The sequence below is a fragment of the Oncorhynchus masou genome, chromosome 1 (assembly GCF_036934945.1).
Source record: "Oncorhynchus masou masou isolate Uvic2021 chromosome 1, UVic_Omas_1.1, whole genome shotgun sequence".
Classification (NCBI taxonomy): Eukaryota; Metazoa; Chordata; class Actinopteri; order Salmoniformes; family Salmonidae; genus Oncorhynchus; species Oncorhynchus masou.
Window position 1 is genome coordinate 35,557,798 of NC_088212.1, and position 27,439 is coordinate 35,585,236.

The 27,439-nt window shown below is 42.8% G+C and overlaps 3 protein-coding genes and 1 non-coding gene across 11 annotated transcripts; 1 reads left to right on the forward strand and 3 right to left on the reverse strand.

Moving 5' to 3' along the window:
• Positions 1–4,979: 4,979 nt before the first annotated feature.
• LOC135543163 (proliferating cell nuclear antigen) lies at positions 4,980–7,914 on the reverse strand. Its single transcript, XM_064970250.1, has 6 exons — positions 7,513–7,914; positions 6,560–6,657; positions 6,276–6,343; positions 5,958–6,152; positions 5,733–5,856; positions 4,980–5,622 (listed from the first exon to the last, which is right to left on the reverse strand). The coding sequence occupies exons 1-6, from the start codon at positions 7,731–7,733 to the stop codon at positions 5,546–5,548; spliced, it is 783 nt and encodes a 260-aa protein (XP_064826322.1). The 5' UTR covers positions 7,734–7,914; the 3' UTR covers positions 4,980–5,545.
• LOC135551784 (small nucleolar RNA SNORD2) lies at positions 6,739–6,809 on the reverse strand. Its single transcript, XR_010457374.1, has one exon. It is a non-coding gene; the product is annotated as a small nucleolar RNA SNORD2 (small nucleolar RNA).
• A 2,869-nt stretch (positions 7,915–10,783) lies between the features above and the next one.
• Positions 10,784–23,565, reverse strand: LOC135543189 (putative aminopeptidase W07G4.4). Its single transcript, XM_064970290.1, has 16 exons — positions 23,449–23,565; positions 20,213–20,254; positions 19,909–19,999; positions 19,664–19,812; positions 19,426–19,534; positions 19,062–19,189; positions 14,642–14,741; positions 14,264–14,339; positions 12,696–12,781; positions 12,470–12,574; positions 12,292–12,367; positions 11,969–12,087; positions 11,785–11,868; positions 11,594–11,651; positions 11,290–11,471; positions 10,784–11,202 (listed from the first exon to the last, which is right to left on the reverse strand). The coding sequence occupies exons 1-16, from the start codon at positions 23,466–23,468 to the stop codon at positions 11,038–11,040; spliced, it is 1,590 nt and encodes a 529-aa protein (XP_064826362.1). The 5' UTR covers positions 23,469–23,565; the 3' UTR covers positions 10,784–11,037.
• Positions 23,566–23,726: 161 nt separating this feature from the next.
• fahd2a (fumarylacetoacetate hydrolase domain containing 2A) lies at positions 23,727–27,076 on the forward strand. 8 transcript variants are annotated; one of them, XM_064970356.1, is made up of 8 exons: positions 23,727–23,823; positions 24,692–24,883; positions 24,972–25,194; positions 25,542–25,601; positions 25,687–25,849; positions 25,947–26,055; positions 26,270–26,357; positions 26,730–27,076. In XM_064970356.1, the coding sequence occupies exons 2-8, from the start codon at positions 24,714–24,716 to the stop codon at positions 26,790–26,792; spliced, it is 876 nt and encodes a 291-aa protein (XP_064826428.1). In that variant the 5' UTR covers positions 23,727–23,823; positions 24,692–24,713; the 3' UTR covers positions 26,793–27,076. The 8 variants fall into 8 exon arrangements, with proteins under 8 accessions (XP_064826428.1, XP_064826384.1, XP_064826412.1 ...); XM_064970312.1 differs by having other exon boundaries at positions 23,734–23,823; positions 24,590–24,883; XM_064970340.1 differs by having other exon boundaries at positions 23,745–23,823; positions 24,618–24,883.
• Positions 27,077–27,439: the final 363 nt, after the last annotated feature.

A 27,439-nucleotide genomic window follows, 5' to 3' on the forward strand; every position in this document is an offset into this window, starting at 1 on the left:
GTTCCACTACAGCCCCGTCAATGAGAATGGGGGCACGCTCTGTCCTCCTTTTCCTGTAGTCCACAATCATCTCCTTTGCCTTGATCATGTCGAAGGAGAGGTTGTTGTCCTTGCACCACAGTCAGGTCTCTGACCTTATAGGCTGTCTCATCATTGTCAGTGATCAGACATACATACCACTCTTGTGTTATCAGCAAACTTAATGATGGTGTTGGAGTCATGCCTGGCCATGCAGTCATGAGAGAACAGGGAGTACAAGAGGGGGCTGAGCACACACCCCTGAGGGGCCCCCGTGGCAGATGTGTTGTTACCTACCTTTACCAGCTGGGGGCGGCCCGTTAGGAAGTACAGGATCCAATTGCAGAGGAAGGTGTTAAGTCCCAGGGTCCTTAGCTTAGTGATGAGCTTTGAGGGCACTGTGAAAATTGTGTAGCCTAGTGGTTAGAGCGTTGGACTAGTAACCGGAAGATTGTAAGTTCAAACCCCCGAGCTGACACGGTACAAATCTGTCGTTCTGCCCCTGAACAGGCAGTTAACCCACTGTTCCTAGGCCGTCTTTGAAAATAAGAATTTGTTCTTAACTGACTTGCCAAGTTAAAGAAAGGTAAAATAAATAAATAAAGTAGTCAATAAATAGCATTCTCACATAGGTGTTCTTTTTGTCCAGGTGTGAAAGGGCAGTGTGGAGTGCAATAGAGGTTGCATCATCTGTGAATCTGTTGTTGCGGTATGAAAATTGGAGAGGGTCTAGGGTTTCTGGGATAATGGTGTTGTTGTGACCCATGACCATCCTTTCAAAGCATTTCATGGCTACCGATGTGAGTGCTACGGGTCGGTAATCATTTAGCAGGTTACCTTAGTTTTTTTAGGCACAGGGACTATGGTGGTCTGCTTAAAACATGCTGGCATTACAGACTCAGACATGGAGAGGTTGAAAATGTCAGTGAAGACACTTGCCAGTTGGTCAGCGCATGCTCGGACTACACATCCTGGTAATCCGTCTGGCCCTGAGGCCTTGTGAATGTTGACCTGTTTGAAAGTCTTACTCACCTCGGGTGCGGAAAGCGTGATTACATAGTCACCCGGGAACAGTTGATGCTCTCATGCATGTTTCAGTGTTACTTGCCTTGTAGCGAGCATAGAAGTTATTTAGCTTGTCTGGTAGGCTCGTGTCACTGGGCTGGTCTCGGCTGTGCTTCCCTTTGTAGTCTGCAATAGTTTGCAAGCCCTGTCACATCCGACTAGCGTCAGAGCTGGTGTAGTACGATTCGATCTTAGTCCTGTATTGATGCTTTGCCTGTTTGATGGTTTGTCAGAGGGCATAGCGGGATTTCTTATAAGCTTCTGGGTTAGAGTCCCGCTCCTTGAAAGCTGGAGCTCTACCCTTTAGCTCAGTGCGAATGTTGCCTGTAATCCATGGCTTCTGGTTGGGGTATGTACGTACAGTCACTGTAGGGACGATGTCCTCGATGCACTTATTGATAAAGCCATTGATAAAACTGGTGCTTCCTGCTTTAATTTTTGCTTGTAAGCCGGAATCAGGAGGATAGAATTACGGTCAGATTTGCCAAATGGAGGGCGAGCGAGAGCTTTGAATGCGTCTCTGCGTGTGGAGTAAAGGTGGTCTTGAATTGTTTCTCCTATGGTTGCACATTTAACATGCAGATAGAAATGAGGTAAAACTGATATAAGTTTCCCTGCATTAAAGTCCCCTGCCACTCGGAGTGCTGCTTCTGGATGAGCATATTCCTGTTTGCTTTTGGCAGTACACAGCTCATTGAGAGCGTTTTTAGTGCCAATACAGATGAAAACTCTGTAGGTAGATAGTGTGGTCTACAGCTTAACATGAGATACTCAGGCAAGCAAAACCTTGAGACTTCCTTAGATATTGTGCACCAGCTGTTGTTCACATATATGCATAGGCCCCCGCCCCATGTTTTACCAGAGGCTGCTGTTCTGTCCTGCCGATGTAGTGTATAACCCCCAGCTGTATGTTGTTAATGTCATCGTTCAGCCACGACTCGGTGAAACATAAGATATTACAGTTTTGAATGTCCCGTTGGTAGGATATACATGCTTTCAGCTCGTACATTATTTTCCAGCGATTGAACATTAGCTAACAGGATGGAAGGCAAAGGAAGATTAGCCACTCATCGCCTGATCCTCACAAGGCACCCAGATCTTTTTTTCACTAAATCTCCATTTCTCCAGCGAATCCCTCCCGTCCAACTCATTGAAGAACTCTTTGTCCAGTTTGAGGTGAGCAACGCAGTTCTGATGTACAGAAGCTATTTTCGGTCATAAAGAGACGGTAGCAGCAACATTATGTACAAAACAAATGACAAACAACGCAAAAAAATAAACAAAATAGCACTGTTGGTTGAGAGCTGATAAGGCGGCAGCCTTCCCCTCTGGCGCCATAATGAGAACGTCAACGTTGTGAACAGAGTGCCCCATGGTGGCGGTGGGGTTATGGTATGGGCAAGCAGAAGCTACGGACGAGCACAATTGCATTTCATCGATGGCAATTTGCATGCAGAGATATCGTGACAAGATCCTAAGGCCCATTGTCGTGCCATTCATCCGCCACTATCACCTCATGTTTCAGCATGTTAATGCACGGCCCCATGTCGCAATGATCTAATTAAATGGACTGATTTCCTTATATGAACTGTATATCTTTGCATGTTGCATTTATATTTTGTTCAGTATAATTCCACTGCTCTATCGCTACAGATATTCAGTCTGAGACTGCCATTGTTGAAGTCGTAGATGCTGACGTCAAAGAGAGGGGTGTTGTACAAAACAAGTCATCCGCGATTGGATCGTTTCTAACCATGGATCGTTTCTAACCAATCAGAGCATTAAAGCCAATCAATAGTTCCGAAAGCATGCTTTACCCAGGTGTTTAGGCTCTGGCCCAACCAATCGGTTTCTGGGACCAATGAGAATGATCGGAATGTGTTCAAATTCCAATAGCCTCTGAGTCCCCAACATCTGGACGTTCCTGTTTTCAGGGGAAATGGAAAGAGCTTTTTGGATGTTTAGGCGACAAATCCAGACTCGCCGTGTAGCAGAAACTTTAGTGGGTGAGGCATTTGGCCAAAGCGATATGGATGGGTATAGCCAGGCAAGAAAAATCATACTTCATAGGCTACTGGGTGAATCTTTATGAGTTGCCTGGCTCAAGAGATATGGTATGTGATAAATGACTAAGGATTGTGCAGCAATACTTATAATAGAAAGGTTGCTACTGTACTTTTAAAATTATTAGAATGGATGGGCATAAATAATCAGAAATAACCATTTAATAAACATGGCTGGAAGAAGTGAAAAGCAAGGGAGGATAGAAAGAGAGACAAAGGCTGGAGGAGAGAGAAATGCAAGGGGCTAACCAGAGAAGAGACGGACCTGTCACCAGAGGACTAGACTGATAAAGACATGTTCAGTTAAGCTGTGATAGCTCCCTCAATATTTAATTAACCACTCACATCAAGATAAAGATGAATTACTTTGAAATTAAAGTCTTCAGGGGATAAAGTGCCTACCTAGGCTTCCTCCCGGATGAGGGGGAAGGATGGAATCATTGCCTGGAGTGAGCAACCTTTGAAAAGCAGTCTTTATTTTACCTCCAGTGGAAGTTGGTCACTTTCACTGAATCTCAGTGATGCATAAACTTGTCACAGACCACTGCAAACTCCGAAACATGGAAATAAAAGGTTTTATGAGGGAGCATCAGAGATTTAGAGAACAAAAACAATTTCCCCTGGTTGCTTTTGATACTAACTCAGTGCAGGTCAGCAGATGAGTTTTGTGAGAGCTGGGAATGGAATATAGAAATGCTATCTACAGTGAGATTGTAATCCTCTTGTTGCTTTTGGGCTGTTTGAACCCAGTGATAGGCCAAGGTTGAGAGTACAGTGGAGGAAGGGGAGGGGTGTAACTGGAGCGAGACGTACCAATGGGATTAAGGCTTTAGTTTAGAAAACCCAGAATTACTGAGCTGTGTTAGCCAGCCCCATAGAGATAATTGCCAGATGACATACAGTACATAGCCCATTTAATTATAGCCTTAACGCCAGTCTGTTTGTGCCATCATGGCAACAATTATTTGGTTTGATAATGTCAGCAATAGTTGTCAAAGGTGTAACATAACTTTAGACCGTCCCTCGCCCATACCAGGGCGCGAACCAGGTACCCTCTGCACACATCAAGTCACCCATGAAGCATCGTTACCCATCGCTCCACAAAAGCCGCAGCCCTTGCAGATCAAGGGGAACCACTACTTCAAGGTCTCAGAGCAAGTGACGTCACCGATTGAAACGCTATTTAGCGCGCACCACCGCTGACTAGCTAGCCGTTTCACATCCGCTACAAAAGGCACACAGATCCTGGGCCAGTGTACTTTTTACTGCATTCAAAAGGCAAATAGCTTTATCACATGTATGGCAACACAAAGTAATGCATTGATGCTGCATGTGTACATTGCGAAAGGCAAGAATGCAAGGAATTATGTTAAGGCTCCAGGTAGTAACCAAATGTGATCAGATTACTTTATCCCAATCAAACCTTAATTTGAAGAACCACCTGACCCGGTGTTGTGAGAATGTACACCTATGGTTCATTGGTATTAGCATTACAACAGGCACCATTAGTTTAAATACACTTAAATTGTTCAGGATAAAGAATCCATTATATATATAAAAAAAATGGTAACACCATTTAATTTATTTTTAAAAATCCGGTTCTCAGGGACACAAATTAAGCCAGTCCTGTGATAAAAATTACATTTAAAGGATTCCCCATTGCAAGTGCTTCTTAGTCCAAAATGAATTTGAATCTGTGTCCAGGAATCCGGACCCCAAATTAACGAAATGACTTAAATGTAAATGTAAATTAAACAGTGCAGTCAGTTCAGATAGTTGTATGGACATGGGCACCACCTTGTGGTTGCAAATAAAATGTGCATACTACATAAATCACAATCAAATTATTTATTGTGACATTGAGTTCATGAATACAAAACTGGGGTGGTTAACATGACCACAGAAAATATTTACAGACATATCTACAAATCGGAATGAGAATTTGTTTTCCAAACAGATGACAGGGAGAGTGAGAAAGAGGGATGCGTGGACAAGTCTGTTGATCTTCCTTAGGGGGCTAGATAGGTCACAGGTCAACAAATGAGCTTGAATAAGAACACTGGTCATAGAAAAGACAGGGGGATCCATTAGTAGAACCCTTTCACCATTATCTAGCCACTATCAATCTCAATTCAGACTGCATTAACCAAACAGCTGATATCAGTGAAGGGATCCAGACACATCAACCTGTATTTAGATATTACCATAACCCCACTCATGGATGCTGGAAGAGCCTAGCCACACTATCACCACGCAGAAATGTAGAATACAGATAAAACCAAAACCCCAACAGCGATGCCATCCCCTCCCCTCTCTCACAACAGGAAGTACCTCCTCCCCATCCACTGGAAGTAGGAACCAACCCCCTGTTTTTCCATTGGACTTTTGACCAGGGAGGTTTAGGAAGCCTCCTCATCGATCTTGGGTGCCAGGTAGTACTTAACGTGGCCCATGTCGGCTATCTTGTACTCCACCACTGTCAAAGAACAGATGAGTCAAACTAGATCAGTCAGACATCAGGAAACAAAACCCCACAGTACATACTAAGATGTGTTTATGGGTCTCATTAGGGGGCAGGGTACCTACCGAGGGGGATATCTGCAGACATGCTGAGGATGACGGTCTTGGAAAGGGGTGTGGCCTTGGTGAAGAAGTTAAGGTAGTTCAACGCGAAGATCAGCTGGACTGGTTCGTTCATCTCAATAGTCACCTGAGTGTAAGGAAGGAGGGATTGGCCTCAAATAATATAGTGCATTATACAGGTAATGAGTCCTCATTTGGGATACAGACACTACCCCCCCCCATACTTACAGCTTCCTCCTCCTTGTCCACATTGCTGGTCTGGGACAACTTGACGTTGCCGGTGCCCAGCTCTCCCGTGGCTGAAAACTTAACTCCATCCTTTGCACAAGAGATCATAACGGCGTCACCAATCTGAGAAAGGTCACGGCAGATACGGGCAAACTCCCCCGATGGCATCTTCACCACACAGCTGTACTCCTGCTCCTGGGGTGGGGAAGAGAATGATGTGAGAATGTGGCTACTGAGGTGGTGTGACCTGGTGACAAATGCTACCGCCACTATGACTATTATTACTTAATTATTGAATGTTGGGAGAAGAACACTTACTGGGATTCCCAACTGTTCTACATCAAGATCCATCAGCTTCATCTCATAGTCAGACACCTTTTCCTGGTCTGAAAGAGTGAGACCGATTAACACTCATCTAATTAAACATCTAAATACATTACCAAGCATACATAAATGATAACAATGCTTTTTCATGGTGCCTGACTCTTCCAAGTCTTACTGATGGTATGAACCTCTATTTGGGGAATATGTAAAATCAAGCTCGAAATGAAATCCCTACAGTAAGAGTAGAGCTATTGATACGGATAGATAAAGGTACTCACTGAGAGTCTCAAAGACAAGGGCGAGTGTGTCTGCGTTGTCTTCTGCTCTGAGAGTGATGATGTCCTCATTCCCAGCACACTTCAGGATCTTTGACATACTAGAAGGAAGAGGGTGGTAGACCAGTCAGTATCTGGCATACTGTTAAAGGAACAAGTTTTAAAACAGTAAGCCTTTTTTTGAGTGATCAGTATAGAAAGTTGTCACCATTATCAGGTCTGTCCCAAAAGATGATAAGCCATCATTTCACTCAAAAAACACCATATATTCTTAAATTGCTGACACCCTGTAAAGATGACATGTAGATTCGACATGTTGTGTAAGGCTATTTGAATACTTGGCGTATTTGAATCATTTAACTCTGCTCTTTCATTGGTATGTGGCCATGTGATTCAAGTGTAAATCATGCCACTACATGAAACACCATTGTCGAAATCAAGATCTACTAACAGTTAGAGGACACATTATGATAATGTGATTGTATGTGGTTGGTAAGCGTGATCATTTGACCCATTTAGCCAATTTCAGAACAATAGTGACTGACGTCAGCTGACCTTCGCGGGTTCGAGAAATTCGCGCCAACCATCCACCCAGAGAAAGCAGTAGATTTGGCGCTCAAATTACGTCACACATCATTTTCAAAAGGCGGCTTTACACCATACATGTTGCAGTATAACGGTAACATGCCCGTAACTAAAACTTATCTAATATGTCCTCTTGTTATAGTAAAAAAAAAAAAAAAAATGGTATGACAGGAGAGTACACCTTCAAGACGCTAACTCAAGAAGCCAGACTAACGCTAGTTACCTTACTATCTGGCAGTAAATCCAGCAAATTAGACAAATCATAAAACATAACTACATTCCTGCTAAACTAACGCTAAATTATCGTTATTTGGCTTGCTAGCAAGCTAAACTTCACAATCATACTGCCATATTCAATCAGTTCTACTCACCTGCTAAGATTGACTCCCATGGCGAGGTTGCGGTCGCAGCGGTAAGAGTCGAACCCGTCGCTGCGAAGGGTAAGCTGAACAAGGGAGACGTGGGACGAATCCATACTCTGTAGAGAAATACCCGACGAGCTCACGTCCCAACAGGCCTCTGTGATCAGGTCCTTCAGCGCCTCCAAAACTTTCTTCAGGATGGATCCCTGTACCAAGCGAGCCTCAAACATGGTGGAATCTGTGTTTGGTTCAAGTAGAACTAAGAAAATATTTACTGAGACGTTTTCCCGTCAACTTCAGTGTTTTTAGGTTTAAATGTTGCTAGCTTGGTTACAAAATAGCTCCTATTCTCGCTTCACAAAGTGCGACACGAGTTGTCTCTTCCTGTAGGGGAAATGGTTTGTGCAGCTCACTCGCGCGCGCTAAACTTGGTTTAATGTGAAAGCGTCATTTCCGTAGAAACGTGCTAATCCGGCTCCTCCCACGGAAGAAACTGAGGTACGCTGTTCTCCATCTTGATCTAATTTTAGCCACTTGTCGATACCCGTTATACGCATGCATTGAGCCAAAATGGTATGCTTTACAACCTATTTGCCACCGCCTCTCCAAATGCAAGGAAGTGACAAAAATAAGCAAGTCCGACATACTGCACATTTTCACATCGATTAAACATTTGATCTCAATATAGTTTTCTGTTCCCAAAACTAACATTTTATGAACAGTGGACTAAGTTTTGTAGACTTTACCTTTTGCAAAAGTTTACGAAAATCGCGCTGTTTAGGAGTGCAAAGGCGAATTAAGTTATTGCACACGCACACTTCACATTGTAGCGGATGCGCCAATATGATATCGCTATCGCGTACTGGGCTCTGCCCATAATACCTGCCCACTATGACTCATTTGTTCCCATTGGAAACGACAAGCTGTGGTCTGTTGGTTTAGTTATGAAAATGTATTTGGTGCAATAGTAAAGACCATAGACCATTTTCTTTGTTTGCAGACATTGCCGCACGAGGGCGATGCGCGCAAGTTGATGACAGCATGGGGGGAGTTCTTTTAGAATACCAGCAAAAATGTCAATGAGCATTAGCAACTGCTGCATGCAAAATATTTATTTTACAAAGATCACCATCAAATATAAACGTTACGACTGTTCAAGCAAGAATCAAACCATAATTGTAAGCGCATGAGAACCCAACGTTTTTTTGTTTAGAAGTAATAGTGTAAATCTAGGCTATGTTGAATGGGCACAGATGGCGACGACTTTCTTACTGCCACCAAGAGTCACGCGCATCTGTGTGTGATGTACTCGAAAAAGGGTCTATAGGCAGCTCATGAGTTTGTGGAAGCTTCTGATTTCTACTGATCTGCGTGCCAGTTATATTTATTTATGCACATTTTCATGCTACTTCAACAATAACGTCACGTGGTTAATCATAAAAATCTGAAGTAAAATCATAAAACTACCATAGGGACACATTGATATAATGTGATCCATTGAGCCCCACAGTGGTGTCATAATACCCATAAAACCTAGCAGTCAAACAGGGAAATGGTTCCAATCGTTTTTCCCATTGGGGATTTTTAGAAAACCTTAAAATAAGAGCTGTGTTTTGTGTAAATTTACCCTGCCGTGACTTTTTGATAACCGTGTAAATCTCTCGAACAAGGTGACTTATCAATATATTTGGCTCTATTTACTCTGATTCAAAACACACTAATTAGCATCAAAGTAGACATTATACAAGTCAACAAATCCCTGCACGTCATCTCTAGTGGGCACCTTTGCTAACAGGTGCATTTTAAGAAATGTAGCCAATTTATTAATTTCTACATTTAGCTAACATAGTTAATCCAGAGATTCTTACTTTTGCCTTTATTTGAGTCTCCTCCATACCATCATGGCATTTGTAGTTCTTTATAATATCTACATTAGCAGCTAATTAGCATTTCATTTGTTGGGGGTAAATACAGTCAACTATATTGTTAAGTCACCTTGTCAGAGAGAGATTTACAGTTATCAAAACGTCATGCCAGTGTTAGCCTACATGAAACACTGCCCTTATTTTTAGGGTTTCTAAAATCCCCTATGGGAAAAATGAATGGTGGAAAACAATTGGAACAATTTCCCTGTTTTGACCGCTAGATTTTATGGGTATTATGACTCATAATTTTGTACTCTATTGGCAGCTCGAGAAATGAGAGCACGGAACTCAGATGTAGCCTATAGGCCAACGCAGCTGTTGGCCTATTACTTACATTCAACTAACTAAAATACAAAGGCCTAAAGCTGAAAAAGATCAGAAGAAAATATTATGATAAATTCAGGTTCTTTCAATCATATGTATCCATCTTCACCTCTGGCCCTCCCTTTCGATCTGTCTTGACTTGAGCGTTTGCTAGAGAATTTCAACAGTATCAAATTATCACAGGGTCCAGCCTGAAGCAGTTTGACATTTCCACTCTATATATGGGATCATGATTATCGAGGCCAGGAGTGCTGGAAAGATCTTTCAAATGGATGTTAAAAAAATACTTTGTTGACTTGTGTGAGGTGAAAGGGAAAGGGGTAACTAGTCAATTGTCCAAAAATGTATTCAACTGAAATGTGTCTTCCGCATTTAACCCAACCCGAGTCAGAGATGTGGTGAGTTAAGACAATCATGAGAGAAGAGAGAAACCAACACTGCAGACTATGACTTCCTTATTAAGGGGACTTTAAAAAAAAAATTAGATATGTGGTAGCATGAGCGCAACTTTGGTTTTAGAAGTGAGAGGCACACATAATGATATCTTTTTTTGTCAGATAAACACTCCAAACAGCCTACCCAGCTGTTTTATCTGCTTTATCCAATGGTAAAACCGGGGAGGGGAAAAATAATAATAATCAGAATGTGGGGGGGACATGTTCCCAGTGAAAGTTGCACTCCTGTGTGGTAGCAGAGTGGTGACCTTAACACTTCACAAAACATTGTGTGCCCTATCAAATGTAATATTTTAATTGTATAAAACTGACTTAATGTTGTTGGACCCCAGGAAGAGTAGCTGCTGGGCAGCAGCTAATGGGGATCCTTAATGAATACAAATAGACTTACAACCATATGATTGCTGACCTAGTAGGCCTACCTATGGAACCATTCCACAATACCTGGAACTAGCAACAGCTAACATTGATTGAAATAAACAAAAACATAATGTATTATGCTTGATATTGTACTTGATATTGTCTGGCACAACCACACGACCTGCAACTCACAAAATGGCTGCATGAACAACAAAGCATGTTTGGTAATTGAGAGTGTATTCAATACAGTGACCCATGTTAGAAATAAGGGAGAAAAAAAGACATTTGAGGTTGAATGAGTGCAGCAGCTTAGAAATATAATCTATAGAACAACAGATCTTGATCACATTGATGGATATCTGTGTTCATGAATACTTTGTGAAACATCAATTGAACTAGCACTATGTGACATTTCTCATGAGACGGAAAATAGGGTCCATTCGACACATTCTATTTCTATCATCAAATTGCTAGGCTCTGGGCAGGGCGTCGTTGGGTTGATAGGCACTGGGTAGTATGTAGTTGGTAGCCATGGCGAGGATTGGAGCGCCAGTGGGAACACCAGGGAAGGGGCCGCTAGAGCCAGCGATGTCGATGTGAGAGTAAGGCAGAGGAGTGCCAGAGTCCACACCGTGCTGATGGAGGGAAACAAGACAAACACAAAAAAAGTGATTAGGTTAGATTCAGGGTTATGAACAGGGCTGTGGAGTCTGTGTGTGTACCTTGTCCAGCCCAGAGGCCATGATGAGGAAGGCAGCGGGGGTTTGATGTCCGCGGGGGGTAGCAGAGGATGGTAGGTTGTTGCTTTGCAGAATCTCCTCATACTCTGACTTCCCCTTATGGAAGTCATAGTCCTCACGCCTGATACTGGACACCTCAAACAGATCACCCAGAACCTCCCCTGCTACAGAGTGAAAGAGAAAGGACTAACAGGTTACATACACCGTGTTCATACCAGAAAACCCATGTTCCGACCTGTAAACCCTGGTTTGCTGATTTGTTTGAAGTGTGTGTCGAGCGTCTCACCTTTCTGCCACTGACGGGCATTGCCAGAGCGATGGGCAGCTCCGTTGTCCATGATGATCTATAACCGAAAGAGTTTAAATCAATAACTTTACATTCTTAGCAATCATTCTCACCATGGCCAGTGTGCTATTATATAAAGAGTTTGTGTATGGTACAGTACATATACTGTGTGTGTAAGGTCCAGTACTCACAGAGTAGTTGGGCCCCATGGCTCTGATGGCATGTCCTGTCAGAGTGGCAATGGTAAACAGCTGAGGAGATACCTCACGCACCGCCTGTAGAGAAAGACATAAGATTAAGGTGACAGAGAATAGGTTTGACAGGAGGAACAGGGAGAGTGGGGGAGGACATGGAATAGAGTTGTGTATCCTTTACCTTCTCCTTCATCTCACAAAGCAGGTCGACCATCACCATGCGTCCCTCAGCATCGGTGTTCCCTACGCGAACCCTGCGACCCGCACGGGACACCACCAACTCATCAGCTACGTAGCAGTCTGACAGAACAGAGAGAAACACAACACACAGTCCTTAAAACCTCATTCTGTCAGAGAGACAGAACATATCACACATTTACAAGAGAGCAGGAAGAGGCCAACTACTCAGTAGGTGAAACCATTGAAATATAATCAATATTAGATTATTATATTCTAGATTCTATTTCTATGGGTGAAACCCCCACCCCATGACATCACACTGACCTGAGCCCACGCTGTTCCTCACCATCGCCATGCCACCCACCACCTTCAAATGCTTGGGCTTGAGTTTGGCCAGGACCTGATAGAACATCAGCTACATGTTAGCAGGAGTAACAGACTATGTCAAAGACTATGAGTCCACAAGTGATCACTGAAGGGTAACAAAGTATTAGTTATTTACCTGGAAGAACCCAGCCACGGCAGCAGCACCACACTTATCTCTGTGCATGCCAGCCATGATGCCACCAGCCTTGATGTCAGCTCCACCGGTGTCATAGGTGATGCCCTGAGACACGCACACAAATGCATGCATGTTACACACAGAAAAACATGGTCATGACATGATAGGAACACCCCACGCCATTATCAATTCATAATTTCCCCTCCTTCCTCTCTCTCCTGCTCACCTTGCCGACCAGCATCAGTGTGTGTTGAATGGGTCCCTCTCCACAGTACTGCAGCTTGATTACTCTGGCCTGGTGACGAGGCACAGCTACAGAAGACAAACCCACATGGATGAAAAAGACACACACACAAACACACACACACACACACAGTGCATTCGAAAAGTATTTAGGCCCCTAGACTTTTTCCACATTTTGTTACGTTACAGCCTTATTCAAAAAAGGATTATTAAAAAACAGAAATACCTTATTTATATACGTATTCAGACCCTTCGCTATGAGACATGAAATTGAGTTCAGGTGCATCCTGTTGCCATTGATCATCCTTGAGATGTTTCTTCAACTTGGTCCACCTGTGGTCAATTCAATTCATTGAACATGATTTGGAAAGGCACACACCTGTCTATAGAAAGGTCCCACAGTTGACAGTGCATGTCTGAGCAAAAACCAAGCAATGAGGTCAAAGGAATTGTCCATAGAGCTCAGAGACAGGACTGTGTTGAGGCACAAATCTGGGGAAGGGTACAAAAACATTTCTGCAGCATGGAAGGTCCCCAAGAACACAGTGGCCGCCATCTTTCTTAATGGAAGAAGTTTGGAAACACTAAGACTCTTTCTAGAGCTGGAGTACGGCCAAACTGAGCAATCCGGGGAGAAGGGTCTTGGTCAGGGAGGTGACCAAGAAACCCGATGGAGCTCTGACAGAGCTCCAGAGTTCCTCTGTGGAGATGGGAGAACCTTCCAGAAGGACAACCATCTCTGCAGCACTCCACCAATCAGGCCTTCATGGTAGAGTGGCCAGACAGAACTCTTTAGTAGATTGAACTACCAACTATTGGGCCTGAATGCTAAGTGTCACGTCTGGAGGAATCTGCACCATCCCTGCGGTGAAGCATGGTGGTGGCAGCGTCATGTTGTGGGGATGTTTTTCAGCAGCAGGAACTGGGAGACTAGTCAGGATTGAGGGAAAGATGAACAGAGCAAAGTACAAAGAGATCCTTGATGAACACCTACTCCAGAGCACTCAGGACCTCAGACTGGGGCGAAGGTTCACTTTCCAACAGGGCAACGACCATAAGCACAAAGCCAAGACAACACAGGGTTGGCTTCATGACAAGTCTTTGAATGTATTTTAGTAGCCCAGCCAGAGCCTGGACTTGAACCCGATTGAACATCGCTGGAGAGACCTGAAAATAGCTGTGCAATGACGCTCGCCATCCAACCTGACAGAGCTTGAAAGGATCTGAAGAGACGAATGGCAGAAACTCCCCAAATACAGGTGTGCCAAGCTTGTAGCGTCATATCCAAGAAGACTTGAGGCTGTAATCTCTGCCAAAGATGCTTCAATAAAGTACTGAGTAAAGTGTCTAAATACTTATGTAAATGAGATATTTCAGTGTTTTTTCCTTTCTAAAAAACTGTTTTTACTTTGTCATTATGGAGTATTGTGTGTAGCTTGAAGGGAATAAACAATCTAATCGATTTTAAAATAAGGCTGTAACGAAACAAAATGTGGAAAAAGTCAAGGGGTCTAAATACTTTCCGAATGCACTGTACACACACACACTTACCATTGGCACAGCGGTTCACAGCAGCAAGGCAGGGATATTCCTTCTCCAGCACCTTCAGATCACTCACCACATCCACCTGAGACAGGCAGGCTCAGCATTATCACATTAACAGTAACACATTAGTGAGATTCAGTACTCGAGAGAAGTAGAAATGACATATGCTGGCGCTACTAAAGGCTTCTATGGCATGGAAATAAAGAAAAGGTGATGGCATCTCCCAAAAAGACCACAACTAAGAGTTTTGACAATGACAGCAACAGTTTTTTTTAACCAATAAAAAAGCCCTATGAATACTTCTGTTGTCTTTTTGGGAGATACCATCCCCTTTTCTTCTTTGGATGTATGATTAAAGCCTCTCTCTCTCTCTCTCTCTCACACCTGCACTGGGCTCTCCTTAAAGAGGGCCTGGACGTACTCAGCTACACGAGGAGCAGCCATCCTCTCAGGATCAGACCCTCCTATGTCACGGCAAGCAAGCCTGGAGAGAGAAAGATCATATATACACTACCATTCAAAAGTTTGGGGTCACTTATACATGTCCTTGTTACAGTATAGACATTGTTAATGTTGTAAATGACTATTATTGGAGCTGGAAATGGCAGATTTGTTATGGTATATCTACATAGGCGTACAGAAGCCCATTATTAGCATCCCCATCACTCCTGTGTTCCAATGGCACGTTGTGTTAGTTATTCCAAGTTGATCATTTTAAAAAGGCTAATTGATCATTAGAAAACTGTTTTGCAATTATATTAGCACAGCTGAAAACTGTTGTGCTGATTAAAGGATTGGCCTTCTTTAGACTAGTTGAATATCTGGAGCATCAGCATTTGTGGGTTCGATTACAGGCTCAAAATGGCCAGAAACAAAGTATTTTCTTCTGAAACTCATCAGTCTATTCTTGTTCTGAGAAAGGAAGGCTATTCAATGTGAGAAATTGCCAAGAAACTGAAGATTTCGTACAACGCTGTGTACTACTCTCTTCACAGAACAGAGCATACTGGCTCTAACCAGAATAGAACGAGGAGTGGGAGGCCCCGGTGCACAACTGAGCAAGAGGAGAAGTACATTAGAGTGTCTCGTTTGAGAAACAGACGCCTCAAAAGTCCTCAAATGGCAGCTTCATTAAATAGTACCCGCAAAACACCAGTCTCAACGTCAACATTGAAGAGGCGACTCCGGGATGCTGACCTTCTAGGCAGAGTTCCTCTGTCCAGTGTCTGTTCTTGTGCCTTATCTTCATCTTTTATTTTTATTGGCCAGTCTGAGATATGGCTTTTACTTTGCAACTCTGTCTAGAAGGCCAGCATCCTGGAGTCGCCTCTTCACTGTTGACGTTGAGACTGATGTTTTGTTTTTATTGATTGGTCAGTTACCCTTCCCTACTTTTAACACTGACACAGTAATAAACAGCTCTAACGTTACAGGCTTTATTGTCAAATCAAATGTTATTGGTCACATACACGTGATTAGCAGATCTTATTGCGGGTGTAGCGAAATGCTAGTAGCTCCGACAGTGCAGTAATATCTCACAAATTACACAAAATATACCCAATACACACATCTAAGTAGGAATGAATTAAGACTATATACACATGGACGAGCGATCTCAGAGCGGCAAGGACTAAGATACAGTATAATAGTATAGAAAAACAGAATATACATATGAGATTATTAATGCAAGATATGTACGCATTATTACGTGAATGAAGTACCGTAGAATAGTATAGAAAACATGAGATGAGTAATGCCAGATATGTAAACATGGTGCACAGTAGAGGTCTGCAGGAGACCTTTGTCTTCTTCCGCTCCCGCCCACACTCACTGGCTTTCTGTCTGACTCCCATGTTCCCAAACCCAACCGCAGTCCCCCAATGTTTTTATTTATTTTATGTAACCTTTATTTAACTGGGCAAGTCAGTTAAGAACAAATTCTTATTTACAATGACGGCCTACCTACCCCGGCAAAACCTGAAATATGCTTGGCCAATTGTGCGCCGCCCTATGGGAATTCCAATCACCGCCCTGTTGTGATGCAGCCTGAATTTTAGGCGTATGTGAAACAGCTCATGGTCCCAGCAATTTTGCACCCTATAGGCAACATCAAATGCGCAACAATAACTTAAAATTATCAGAGATTCTCACAAGGCCCTTTACATTGTATTACTGGCCTATTTCAGCCAATATGCTTGATGTAGTTTGAAGAAAGCAGAGTTGGAGAGACTTGCACTTTCTCTTGAGCTATTTTTATAGCCTACCTTTTAGGAGTGGGAAGATCTTCAGAAGGAGAAATATTGGTGATCAATATTTAAGCCTATTTCTAGGCAATGTAACCTAATTATAGGCCTATTTAGAAGTACATTTCCTTGGAAAGACAACTACCCTGTGCTTCTTCGTCCATGCATAGGCTATAGCCTACTCTATTTAATTGAACCACACGCGTACCTGATCTCGTAGGTATGGCTACTGAACTGGAAGCAGAAAGGATGATGACAGTGACACTTTCAGAGGACGATTTTCAGGCATGGTCTTTTTCATTGTTAGAGTCCTTTAGCTGCCTTTTAGCAAACTCCAAGCAGGCTGACATGTGCCTTTTAGTGAGGAGTGGCTTCCGTCTGGTCATTCTACCATAAAGGCCTGGTTGGTGGAGTGCTGTAGAGATGGTTGTCCTTCTGGAAGTTTCTCCCATCTCCACAGAGGAACTCTGGAGCTCTATCAGTGTGACTATCGGGATCTTGGTCACCTCCCTGACCAAGGCCCTTCTCTCCCAATTGCTCAGTTAGGCCAGGTGGCCAGCTCTAGGAAGAGTCTAGGTATCCTTCCCCAGATCTGTGCCTCACCAAAATCCTGTCTCAGAGCTCTACAGATAATTTCTTTGACCTCATGCCTTGGTTTTCACTCTGACATGCACTGTCAATTGTGGGACCTTCTATAGACAGGTGCGTTTCTTTCCAAATCATGTGTGCTAGTGCTGGCAGCTGGTTGATTAATAATGAAAATGAAAATCCATTTTTACATAAAGTACATAGATAAAGAATTTTTTTTGCATATAGGAAGGAACTGAAAAAGAGCTTTCAGATTTTATGGCACTACTCAATGACATTGACCCCAATCTCAAATTCACTATTGAATGTGACACTCAACGTGTTCATTATCTCGATATGTGGATTGAAAAATCAAATGGAACCCTGTTTACAACTCTGTATAGAAAAGAAACAGACAGAAATACTCTATTACAGGGGGACAGCTTCCATCCTGAGCCAATAAAAAGAGGACTTCCAAGAAGCCAGTTTTTCAGACTGCGCCTTTTATGCCAGTTCACAGAGGATCATCTAGAAAAAGCAGCGGAGATGCGCACTAGGTTTCTAAGAAGAGGCTATTCGCCACAGTGTGTGGATGAAGCTCTTCATTTGGCATGGGGAAAAACACCAGATGAGCTGTTACAAAAAAGACCCGCTAAACACTGGCATATTTCATTATCGGACCCAGCTAGGCCGGCTGAATTTAAAAATCCACCACTTATTGTGTATAGGAGGTCGCAATTTACGCGATAAATTGGTTCATGCCAACTGCCAGCCACAAAAGAAAATCAGCCGGGCCCTTTTACGCCCTCTACCAAATAGTAGCTATAAATGCAGAGGATGCGCACAGTGCAACAATATGATGAAGTGTGAATATTTCTGCCACCCACACACAGGAAAACGGTTCCAAATAAATGACATTATTACGTGTTCCATCACCCATGTTATTTACATGATTAAATGTCCATGTGGGCTCTGCTATGTCGGTAAAACGTTCCGCACTCTCAAACAGAGAATTAGTGGACATAAAAGTTCAATCAGGAGAAACGACAGGGATGATCCAGTCGCAGTACATTTTAATGATCTAAAGCATGACATTTCTACCTTTAGATTTTGTGGCATAGAGAAAGTTAAGATGTCAGACAGGGGAGGGGATATTAATAATAAAAAGAGAGATTTTTGGGGATTTTCACCCTCCAGACATAATTTCCTAAAGGACTTTTAATGATGAAATGCCAATGTATGTTATGTTGTGAATTTGAACATGAATTATGTGCCTATTTAAGATTACTCTGATGTTTTTCATACGATGTACCCAATGATTAATGAAAACTTGCTATGTCCTCATTGTGGTTTTACAGACGTGTTTAATAGGTAACTGAGCTAAATGACTACCACCCCATAGCACTCACTTCCGTCATCATGAAGTGCTTTGAGAGATATAAAATACTTATTTTCCACCATAATTTGCAAATAAATTCATAAAAAATCCTACAATGTGATTTTCTGGATATTTTTCCTCGTTTTGTCTGTCATAGTTGAAGTGTACCTATGATGAAAATTACAGGACTCTCATCTTTTTAAGTGGGAGAACTTGCACAATTGGTGGCTGACTAAATACTTTTTTTGCCCCACTGTATGTCACCCTTTATTTTTGGCACTAAACAGTCTCCATATATACTTCCATACATCAAAATAAACACTATCGGGCGACCTTCAGATGAATCCTGTGAAGCCTGTGGCCGTCCTGAAGCAAAACCACCGATGTCTCATGGTCTGACACCGCTCTAGTGCAGTCACCTTTCACCGCAGATGAGGAAGTGCGACATCGAATGTGGCGGAAATGTTTTATTCCAAGATGGAGGAAAATCTATCCCAACAGACCTAAATGGGCCCTTGAGGAAAATCTGTTCAGCACATTTAACATATAAAAATGTCTCCCCATAAGAGAGATCTCTCTTTTGTTACAGATGAAAATATGGGTGTGCGCAACTCACCGTCCACTCTCCAGAGCAGAGACCAGATCCACCAACTCCTTCCCCTCGGCCTCCTGGTCCACCCACAACCCTAGAACACACACTTTATACTGGCTGGGCTTCACAGACACCTCCCTCACCTCCAGAGGCTGGAAGAGAGTGCGAGAGGGGAAAGAGAGAGATTGTGGATAAAGGATGAATGTCAGCACCACATTTGGAGCAAAAGACAATCGAGCTCCCCCTGTGTGCAAAGGGTCTGTTTTTTGTGTGTTTTTTTTGGGGGGGGGGAGGCATAGGAGTGCCTTCAGCTCGAAACATTGCACAATAAAACAACGGGAGAAATCGTCAGTGTTCAGGTATCGATTGCTTATTTCAGTGTTCTCACCATGTAGAGGGCATGCAGAGCCCCTAGGGCAGCAACCATGGTGCTCCTGTCATAGCTGCTGTGACGAGGACAGACCAGCAGGGGGCGCTGCATGCCTGCTTTCATGGCCCTGAAGAAATACCCACAGTACATGGTAATGAATGGGAGAGATACACACAGGACAGGAATACAGATATATAGTAACCTCTTGGTACATTTTGTGTGTGTGTGTGTGTGTGTATTTGGTGTTGACTTGTACCTCTTGATGCCATTAACAGCTGCGTCGCTGAAGCGTCGGACGTCATCGTAGTCCCGGTTAACGGGCCCGGTGGACGCAAACACCAAGCGTTTACCAGGCAACCCCGGAACCATCAACACCACCACCTTATCTCCCAGACCACAGTCCACCTTGAGGAGAAATGAGAGAGGAGAAGAGAAAGTAGGAGGAGTATATTCATCTATCTATGTTGTTGGTGTGGGTGTGTGTGTGCGTGTGTGACTCACAGAGCTGTAGTCCTGCAGAGGTGCTTTCAGACATTCCAGCTCCTTGGGCAGCGTGTCATAACTCTGGGTCACCAAGACTACGCCATCATAACTAGGAGAAAACACACACAGAGCACACACATTTTGTTCTTCCAGCCTTGTGGCAAAATAGAATTAAATATCCAAATCCTATTTTCCCTAATCCCAACCTTAACCACTAACCCAAAACCTAAGCTTAAAATAGCATTTGACTGTTCCCCCTGGTTTTACCCCACCCCACCCACACACACACATGTGACCTGATCAGCAGTTCCTCAATACTCACTTCTGGTTCTTACAGTCAGTGGTCCACTCGATGGGCTGGACGCTATAGAGAGAAACGCACGTTCAATAGAGCTCAATAGTACTGGTCCCAGATTTGTTTGTGCTCTTGCCAACTAACTCCATTACTGTCATTGGTAAGCCAACCATTGTTTGGCATAACAATGGGTGACCAAGGAGTTGGCTACAATTATAGCACAAACAGACAGCACTGGTTACCAACTCAGAAAATGGTGATAAAAAAATTGCTTTAAATTCCTGTCTGGTATTCTCTGCTGCAGGGTTAGTGATATCAGTGACATTGGGGTAAAGTCTGACTTCGGAGAAACCTTTGGTCTCCAGATAATCTGCAGGACTTGTGCACACTTTGACATCTCATTAGTCTAAAGCAGCTCTTTTGCGTTCACCTGTCCAGTCTATTGACATCAGTACAAATGCAGAAAGAAAGGAGATGAGGGAAGGACATACCTTTAGACCATTGAGATGCATCCTGGGATTTAATATATGCCATTTAGCAGACGCTTTTATCCAAAGAGACTTATTGCCATGCGTGCATACACTTTAAGCATGAGTGGTCCTGGCAATTAAACCCATTATCCTGGCAATGCAAGTGCCATGCTCTACCAACTGAGCTACAGAGGACCTAGCCCATTCAATAGATGATCAGGTTAAACGGTATACAGTCTATTCACAAAGCTGTTTGCCGCTTGAGGCAAATTCCCCAACGCTTCCCAAATGCTCTGTCCAAACGCAAATATGCCTGACACCCGTTACAGTTTTGGAAACGTTTGGAACTTAACTCTCATAAGGAATAAATACTTTTTTCAAATACAAAAGATCCACTTACTGTACGCAGTTAAGGAAAATTGCACCGAGCTGTACTTAGAGAAACACTGGAAATGTGGAATGGTCCAATGGAAATGCGAGCGCAAGGTGAGAGGATGTGTCATAGCAGAGGCTGTGTGTTAAAACATCAGGGTGCAACTTTGCTAAAATGCGCACAGTAAGTATCTTTTGTATTCTAAAGATTCTTTCTCGCTTATATGAACGTTAAGTTCGGAAGGTTTCCCAAAACCGTATCGCAAGTTAAGCGTATTTGTGTTTAGACAGAGCGCCAGGATTAAACAGAGCATGGGGATTGTAGTTCACATGGAGCCAGCTGTGATCCTTACCATCAGCTGAGAACCCAAAGGGGGGACCGGTTGTAAACTGGGTATACCCCCTTGGGTTCTAGAGAGATACAAAGGACAATGAGAGTTGCAGACTATATGAGCCTGACTTAGTACTCATCTTTCCATTGCACAAACCATGCTTTGAATGAAATGCAGTATTCTAAAAAGGACATTGTTCCCTTTCTCTCACCCTTCCTTTCCTGTCATGTGTGTAGATGCATTTGGAACGAGAATAATATGTAATGACGTCATATGGGGAACCTTTCAATTTGCGATACTGTTTTGAGGGAAGTAACAAGAAGTAGGCACATGACCTAGCAACAGAAAGTACAAATTAGAAGATTAGATAGGACAATAGGGCTTTAATAGAAAGCTAGGTTGCTGGTATTTGGAGGAAAATTGCAACTATCTGGCTAAGTAGCTGTCTGCAAAGACAATGGACAGTCCACTCCATGCAGACAGATCATGGGGATTTAAATACAGTGCCTTCAGAAAGCATTCATACCCTTTACTTATTCCACATTATGTTTTACAGCCCGAATTCAAAATGGATTAACTAGATTCTCTCACCAATCTTCACACAATACCCCATAATGACAAAGTGAAAACATGCTTTCAAAAAATATTAGCAATTTATTGAAAATTAAATACAAACTCTAATTTACATAAGTATTCACACCTCTGAGTCAATACATGTTAGAAACACCTTTAGCAGCTGTGAGTCTAAGAGCTTTCCACACCTGGATCATACAATAATTCTTCCAAGCTCAGTCAAGTTGGTTGTTGATCATCGCTTGACAGACATTTTCAAATCTTGCCATAGATTTTAAAGACGATTTAAGTCAAAACTAACTAGGCCAGGGACATTCAATGTCATATTGGTAAACAACTCCAGTGTATATTTGACATTGTGTTTTAGGTTATTGTCCTACTGGAAGGTGAATTTGTCTCCCATTGTCAATAAGCAGTCTGAACTAGGTTTTCCTCTAGGATTTTGCCTGTGCTTAGCTCTATTCTGTTTATTTTTAATCCTCCAAAAAACTCCCTAGTCCTTGCTGATGACAAGCATACCAATAACATGATGCAGCCATCACCATGCTTGAAAATAAGAAGAGTGGTACTCAGTGATGCATTGTTGCACCAATCATAATACTTTGTATTCAGGACATAAAGTTAATTTCTTTGCCACATTGCAAAATGGATGCATGTTTTGGAATATTTGTATTCTGTACAGGCTTCTTTCTTTTCAAGCTGTCATTTACCTTAGTATTGTGGAGTAATTTCAATGTTTATCCATCCACAGTTCTCTCCTATCACAGCCATTAAACTAGGCCTGTTTTAAAGTCACCATTGGTCTCATGGTGAAATCCCTGAGTGGTTTCCTTCGACTTTGGCAACAGAGTTAGGAAGGACGCCTGTATCTTTGTAGTGACTGGGTGTATTGACACCATCAAAAGTGTAATGAATAATTTCACCATGCTCAAAGGGATATTCAATGTCTGCTTTATTTATTTATACACATCTACCAATGTTGCCCTTCTTTACAAGGCATTGGAAAACCTCCCTGGTCTTTGTGGTTGAATCTGTGCTTGAAAAGCACTGCTTGACTGAGGACCCTTACAGATAAGTGTGTGTGGGGTATAGAGATGGTGTAGTCATTCAAAAATCATGTTAAACACCATTATTGCACACAAAGTTAGTCCATTCAACTTAAGTAAATGTTTACTCCTGCACTTATTTAGGCTTGCCAAAAAATCTAAAACCATTCCACGTTATCATGATGGGCTATTTTGTGCGTGGGCCTGTGACACAAAATCTAAATTTAATCAATTTAGAATTCAGGCTGTAACACAACAAAATTAGGATAAAGTCAAGGGATGTGAATACTTTCTGAAGGCGCTGTTTGCACTCAATCATGTTGAGGAAAACCACTTCGAAATAAATGCCATTGCTCATTCATTCATTAATACGCAATAACAACAGATCCTGAACATTTGCATTTCATAAAGTACATATTCTGACGGAAAATTTGCACGGAACGGCGAAATTTATGAATAAATGGGCTTACTGGGTACACATTGCTGGCATTCCGACGTCTTGAGGGAAAAAGACGGCAAGCTAAGCCGTCAGCTGACACAAAGAATCTTCCTCGGTCAATCACGTGATTTATCAACGTCCTTTCAACGTAGTCCTGGGAGTTGTAATTTTTACATACTGATTATTACGCGGAAATGTGCAGGTTATCTACACATAAAAAAGTATCCAAATACAGTATCAATTGGAAGTGTTATATATATGATGTACATACTAGAGAAGTATCTACACTTCCGATTATATATAACTGAGAGCATTGAGTGACAGTATCCAATAAACTGAACTGCAAATACCGAACCAGGAAGTCCAATCCTGTGCATGTTGTCTGTTCAGTAGACAAGCCTGCAAGGTGAGTGGCTGATCATTGGTCCAAAGTGCAAGAATGAGACGCTTTAGTAGACTTTTCACCTGACTGACCATATGATATCAGTAAAATTAGCGACTCTTGATTGCCTTTAATATATTTGCAGATTTGGTTGTGCAACATTGTTGTTGGCTTGTGGTTATTTTGCATTTGCGGAGTCAGTAATCACTGGTGATCAGGTAGGACGGTTTTAACTGAATACTGTGCGACTTTATATTATCTTGATTGTAAAGATACTGTAAATGTTTGTTATCTACAGGAGTAGAGTTTGCGGTCAGGGTGATAAGGTTATCATTAATAAATAATGTAACGACCCTGGGTTTATAATCGCGGAAATCGTCCCTGCAGCACGAGCATGCTTTTGAGGCACAGTCGGTCTCGAAAGTCGAGGGTTCGAGACCTGCTCCCTGCTGTTTCATTACAATAATTTACATTGCAACTAAGAGTTAAGAAACCCGCAAGGGTTCATCTTTCTTTTGGAAATGACTTTGCTCTGTCCCTATTCGAGTTCCTGATATGTCAAAGTGCAACTAGCTACGCTAGAGCTCTGAACTCATGAGTCACTTTTCTGCATCATAAGACAGTATATAGGCTACTGCACTTTGAGGTTATCTACAGAAATTGTTCAATACTTCCTTAATTGGGATTGGACAATAATTAGCCCACCATGTGTTCTGAAACTATTAAATTCACCCCTTCACTTTCTTTCCTTTTTGTACATTTACTCGTTGTCTTTGCTTTTCTCTCTCAGTATTTTTCCTGCTCTCTGTTCTCAGTAGATGAGACTTCCTCTTCACTCCTTGTCTCTCATCTCGAGGAGCTTGTCTGATAGGCTGTCTGCTATCCCTGGTAGGCGGGGAGTGTGTGGCGCTGCGATGCGATTGGTGCAGTTCTGCCGCCAAGGCGATGAGGGAGGGGTTAGAGTCGGCGTTGATCGGGGGGAGGGGCTAGGGGTCGTTGACCTTAAGGCCTTTGACCCTTCGATGCCCATGACAATGAGAGAGCTGCTGGAGATGGGAGCGAAGGGCATGCAGTGTGCACAGAGGTAACACATACACAACACACACACTGTCTTGTTGCTTGTCCGTAGCCAGCCTTTCCACCCAGAGCACACACTATCCTCTTTCTCTCAGGGCACTGGAGGTTAGTCCTGCTCAGTGTGTGGTACCCTTTGCGGAGGTGAGGCTGCTGTCCCCAGTCCTAGCCCCAGAGAAGGTGGTGTGTGTGGGGATGAACTACCGGGACCACTGCCTTGAGCAGAACGCCCCTATCCCTAAAGAGCCAATCATCTTCAGCAAGTTCCCCAGCGCCATTACTGGGCCCTTTGATGACATCACACTGCCTGACGAGAGCCAGGTGAGAGCAGCTTTAGTCACTGGGTGTGTTCCTCTGCCCAGGCGTTGCTGACGCATGCCAGATCTTACAACACCTGGATAGGTATTTTACGTATCAGCTAACCACATAATGTTAGAGCAATCTGGTGCCTGACGGCACAGTCGATGACGTTGTACGCAACTTCTGAGCAGGAGAACACGACCCCTGTCAGGCTCAGAGGAGAAGATTGAGAATCAGTAGATTTGCATGATCCTAGATCCGTTCCTGATACAATTATAATGTACAGAGGCACTGTAGCCTGGGTGTTACACAGTTTCTGCATTCAATAACTTAATTGATGGATTATTCCTGGTTATCCCTGATTGAAGGAGGTGGACTGGGAGGTGGAGCTAGCCTTTGTGATTGGACGAAAGGGGAAACACATTAAGGTGAGTCTGAATAGAACTTGACAGACACAGGGGTTTCATGTCCCACAGATGAGCTCGCTCACCCCCCCCCCACTCTTTCTCCAAGGAAGAGGATGCTATGTCTTACGTGGCAGGTTTCACCGTTGCCAACGATGTCAGCGCACGTGATTGGCAGATGAAACGCAACGGGAACCAGTGGCTGCTGGGAAAAACCTTTGACAGCTTTTGTCCTCTCGGCCCCGCCTTAGTTACCACCTCCGCTGTGACGGGTGAGGGAGGCAGGAAGAAACACAATATAAAATGTATAAATATAATTTGCTTACTTTGGCAGAGTGGTTGCTAAAATGTATCTGTGTTTGTCGTCAGACCCCCATAACCTGGGTATCCGCTGTCTGGTAAATGGAGTTGCAGTCCAGAACAGCAACACTGACCAGCTGATCTTTAAGACTGAGCAAGTGGTGGCCTGGGTCTCACAGTGAGTGACACACACACAATGTGTTCATAGTTCTTGTGATGGTAATACTTTACTTGAGCCCTCTATCACAAGGTATACATAACACAGTCACTAACAGTTATGACAACTGAGTTACAATGTCATCACAAAACCAATATTTGTGACAGCTATGGAGTAGTCTACAGTTGCTCTATGATAACAAAGATTTGCATGTGTGTGTTTTCTCCTGTGTTAGGTTTGTGACGTTGTCTCCAGGTGACGTGTTTCTGACGGGGACTCCTCCAGGTGTGGGTGTGTTCAGGAACCCACCTGTCTTCCTCAAGGTCAGCATCACACACTTATATAAAGACATTTGTTGTGTTCCAGGCTAACTACTTTGCAGATGTTGTAATGAATCAATCAATGGTTGTGTGCCACTACGACTGATTGCTAAATCATATGATTTGGTTAGCTGATATGTTAAACCCCTATCCAAGCATTTTAAGATCTGACATATGTCTGTAATGTAGTTAGCCTGGAATGAATCCATATTGTTACATATAGTAGTAATGAACTCCACATTCACCCCAAGCTCTTATAGGGCTAGGCACTTCCCATAGATCTGAAAAGATCAAATAGGGCACAAGAGTTACAAGTGTTGCCTGTTGTGGCCCTGTCTTATGAAAGGTGTAATGAAGTGTTCCGGTGTGTTTCAGAAAGGAGATGTGGTGGAATGTCAAATAGACCAGGTCGGGGTCATACGCAACAATGTTGTCTGAACTCTGACCTCTGAAGCAGCCAGCCTACTGGACAGCTCTCTCTTCAATCTTGATTCAGCTCTCTTTGGACCCAAGTGTCATTAATCTAGTCTACTGTAAATCAGATCTAATCCATGTTTGAAAGGCTTTGTTTACACAGGGAGCTCAATTATGATATTTTTCCCAATTATTGGCAAAAACTCTAATCTGATTGGTCAAAGGATCCAAATTAGACTGCCTGTGTAAACAGACAAAGATGGTGAATTAGTTTACAAACCTATCAATAAAACTAAAGTTGCACATTTTTTTGTGGATTGTCTATAGAATTGAATAGATTACTTTTATAAATGCAAGTTCTTTATTCTTGTTTTCTGTGATCCTTCTTATACAAAACATATACTGTCATGATACTACAGTACCTCTCACATGGCTAAATGTGTGACTAGTCTTCATGAAATCATGGCTCCTATAACACTGTGCTTTCCAATGGTACCCTATTTAATACATAGTGGACTACTTTTTATTAGGGACCAAAAGTCAAAAGTAGTGCTCTATATAGGGAATAGGGTCCCATTTGGGACCAGTCAAGTGACATTTGGAACACACAGAACAGTGATGGTGCGCTATGTCTAATTTTAAAGAAGTCTCAAGTTATTGCTCGCCTGAAG

Bases quoted from the DNA above. Each gene is read 5' to 3' on its own strand.
- LOC135543163 (XM_064970250.1), bottom strand. From the start codon at position 7,733: ATGTTTGAGGCTCGCTTGGTACAGGGATCCATCCTGAAGAAAGTTTTG. The intron at 6,344-6,559 runs GTGAGTACCTTT...TCACTCTTTCAG, and splicing joins CCTTGTCTTTGAGACTCTCA to ACCAGGAAAAGGTGTCTGAC. The intron at 5,857-5,957 runs GTAAGTATGGGG...CCTTACACTCAG, and splicing joins TGGACAAGGAGGAGGAAGCT to GTGACTATTGAGATGAACGA.
- fahd2a (XM_064970312.1), top strand. From the start codon at position 24,618: ATGAGACTTCCTCTTCACTCCTTGTCTCTCATCTCGAGGAGCTTGTCT. The intron at 25,195-25,541 runs GTGAGAGCAGCT...CCCTGATTGAAG, and splicing joins CACTGCCTGACGAGAGCCAG to GAGGTGGACTGGGAGGTGGA. The intron at 25,602-25,686 runs GTGAGTCTGAAT...TCTTTCTCCAAG, and splicing joins GAAAGGGGAAACACATTAAG to GAAGAGGATGCTATGTCTTA.
- LOC135543189 (XM_064970290.1), bottom strand. From the start codon at position 23,468: ATGCCAGCAATGTGTACCCA. The intron at 14,742-19,061 runs GTGAGTTGCGCA...TTCTCTCTCCAG, and splicing joins TCTGCTCTGGAGAGTGGACG to GCTTGCTTGCCGTGACATAG. The intron at 11,652-11,784 runs GTGAGTACTGGA...TTTCGGTTATAG, and splicing joins CCATGGGGCCCAACTACTCT to ATCATCATGGACAACGGAGC.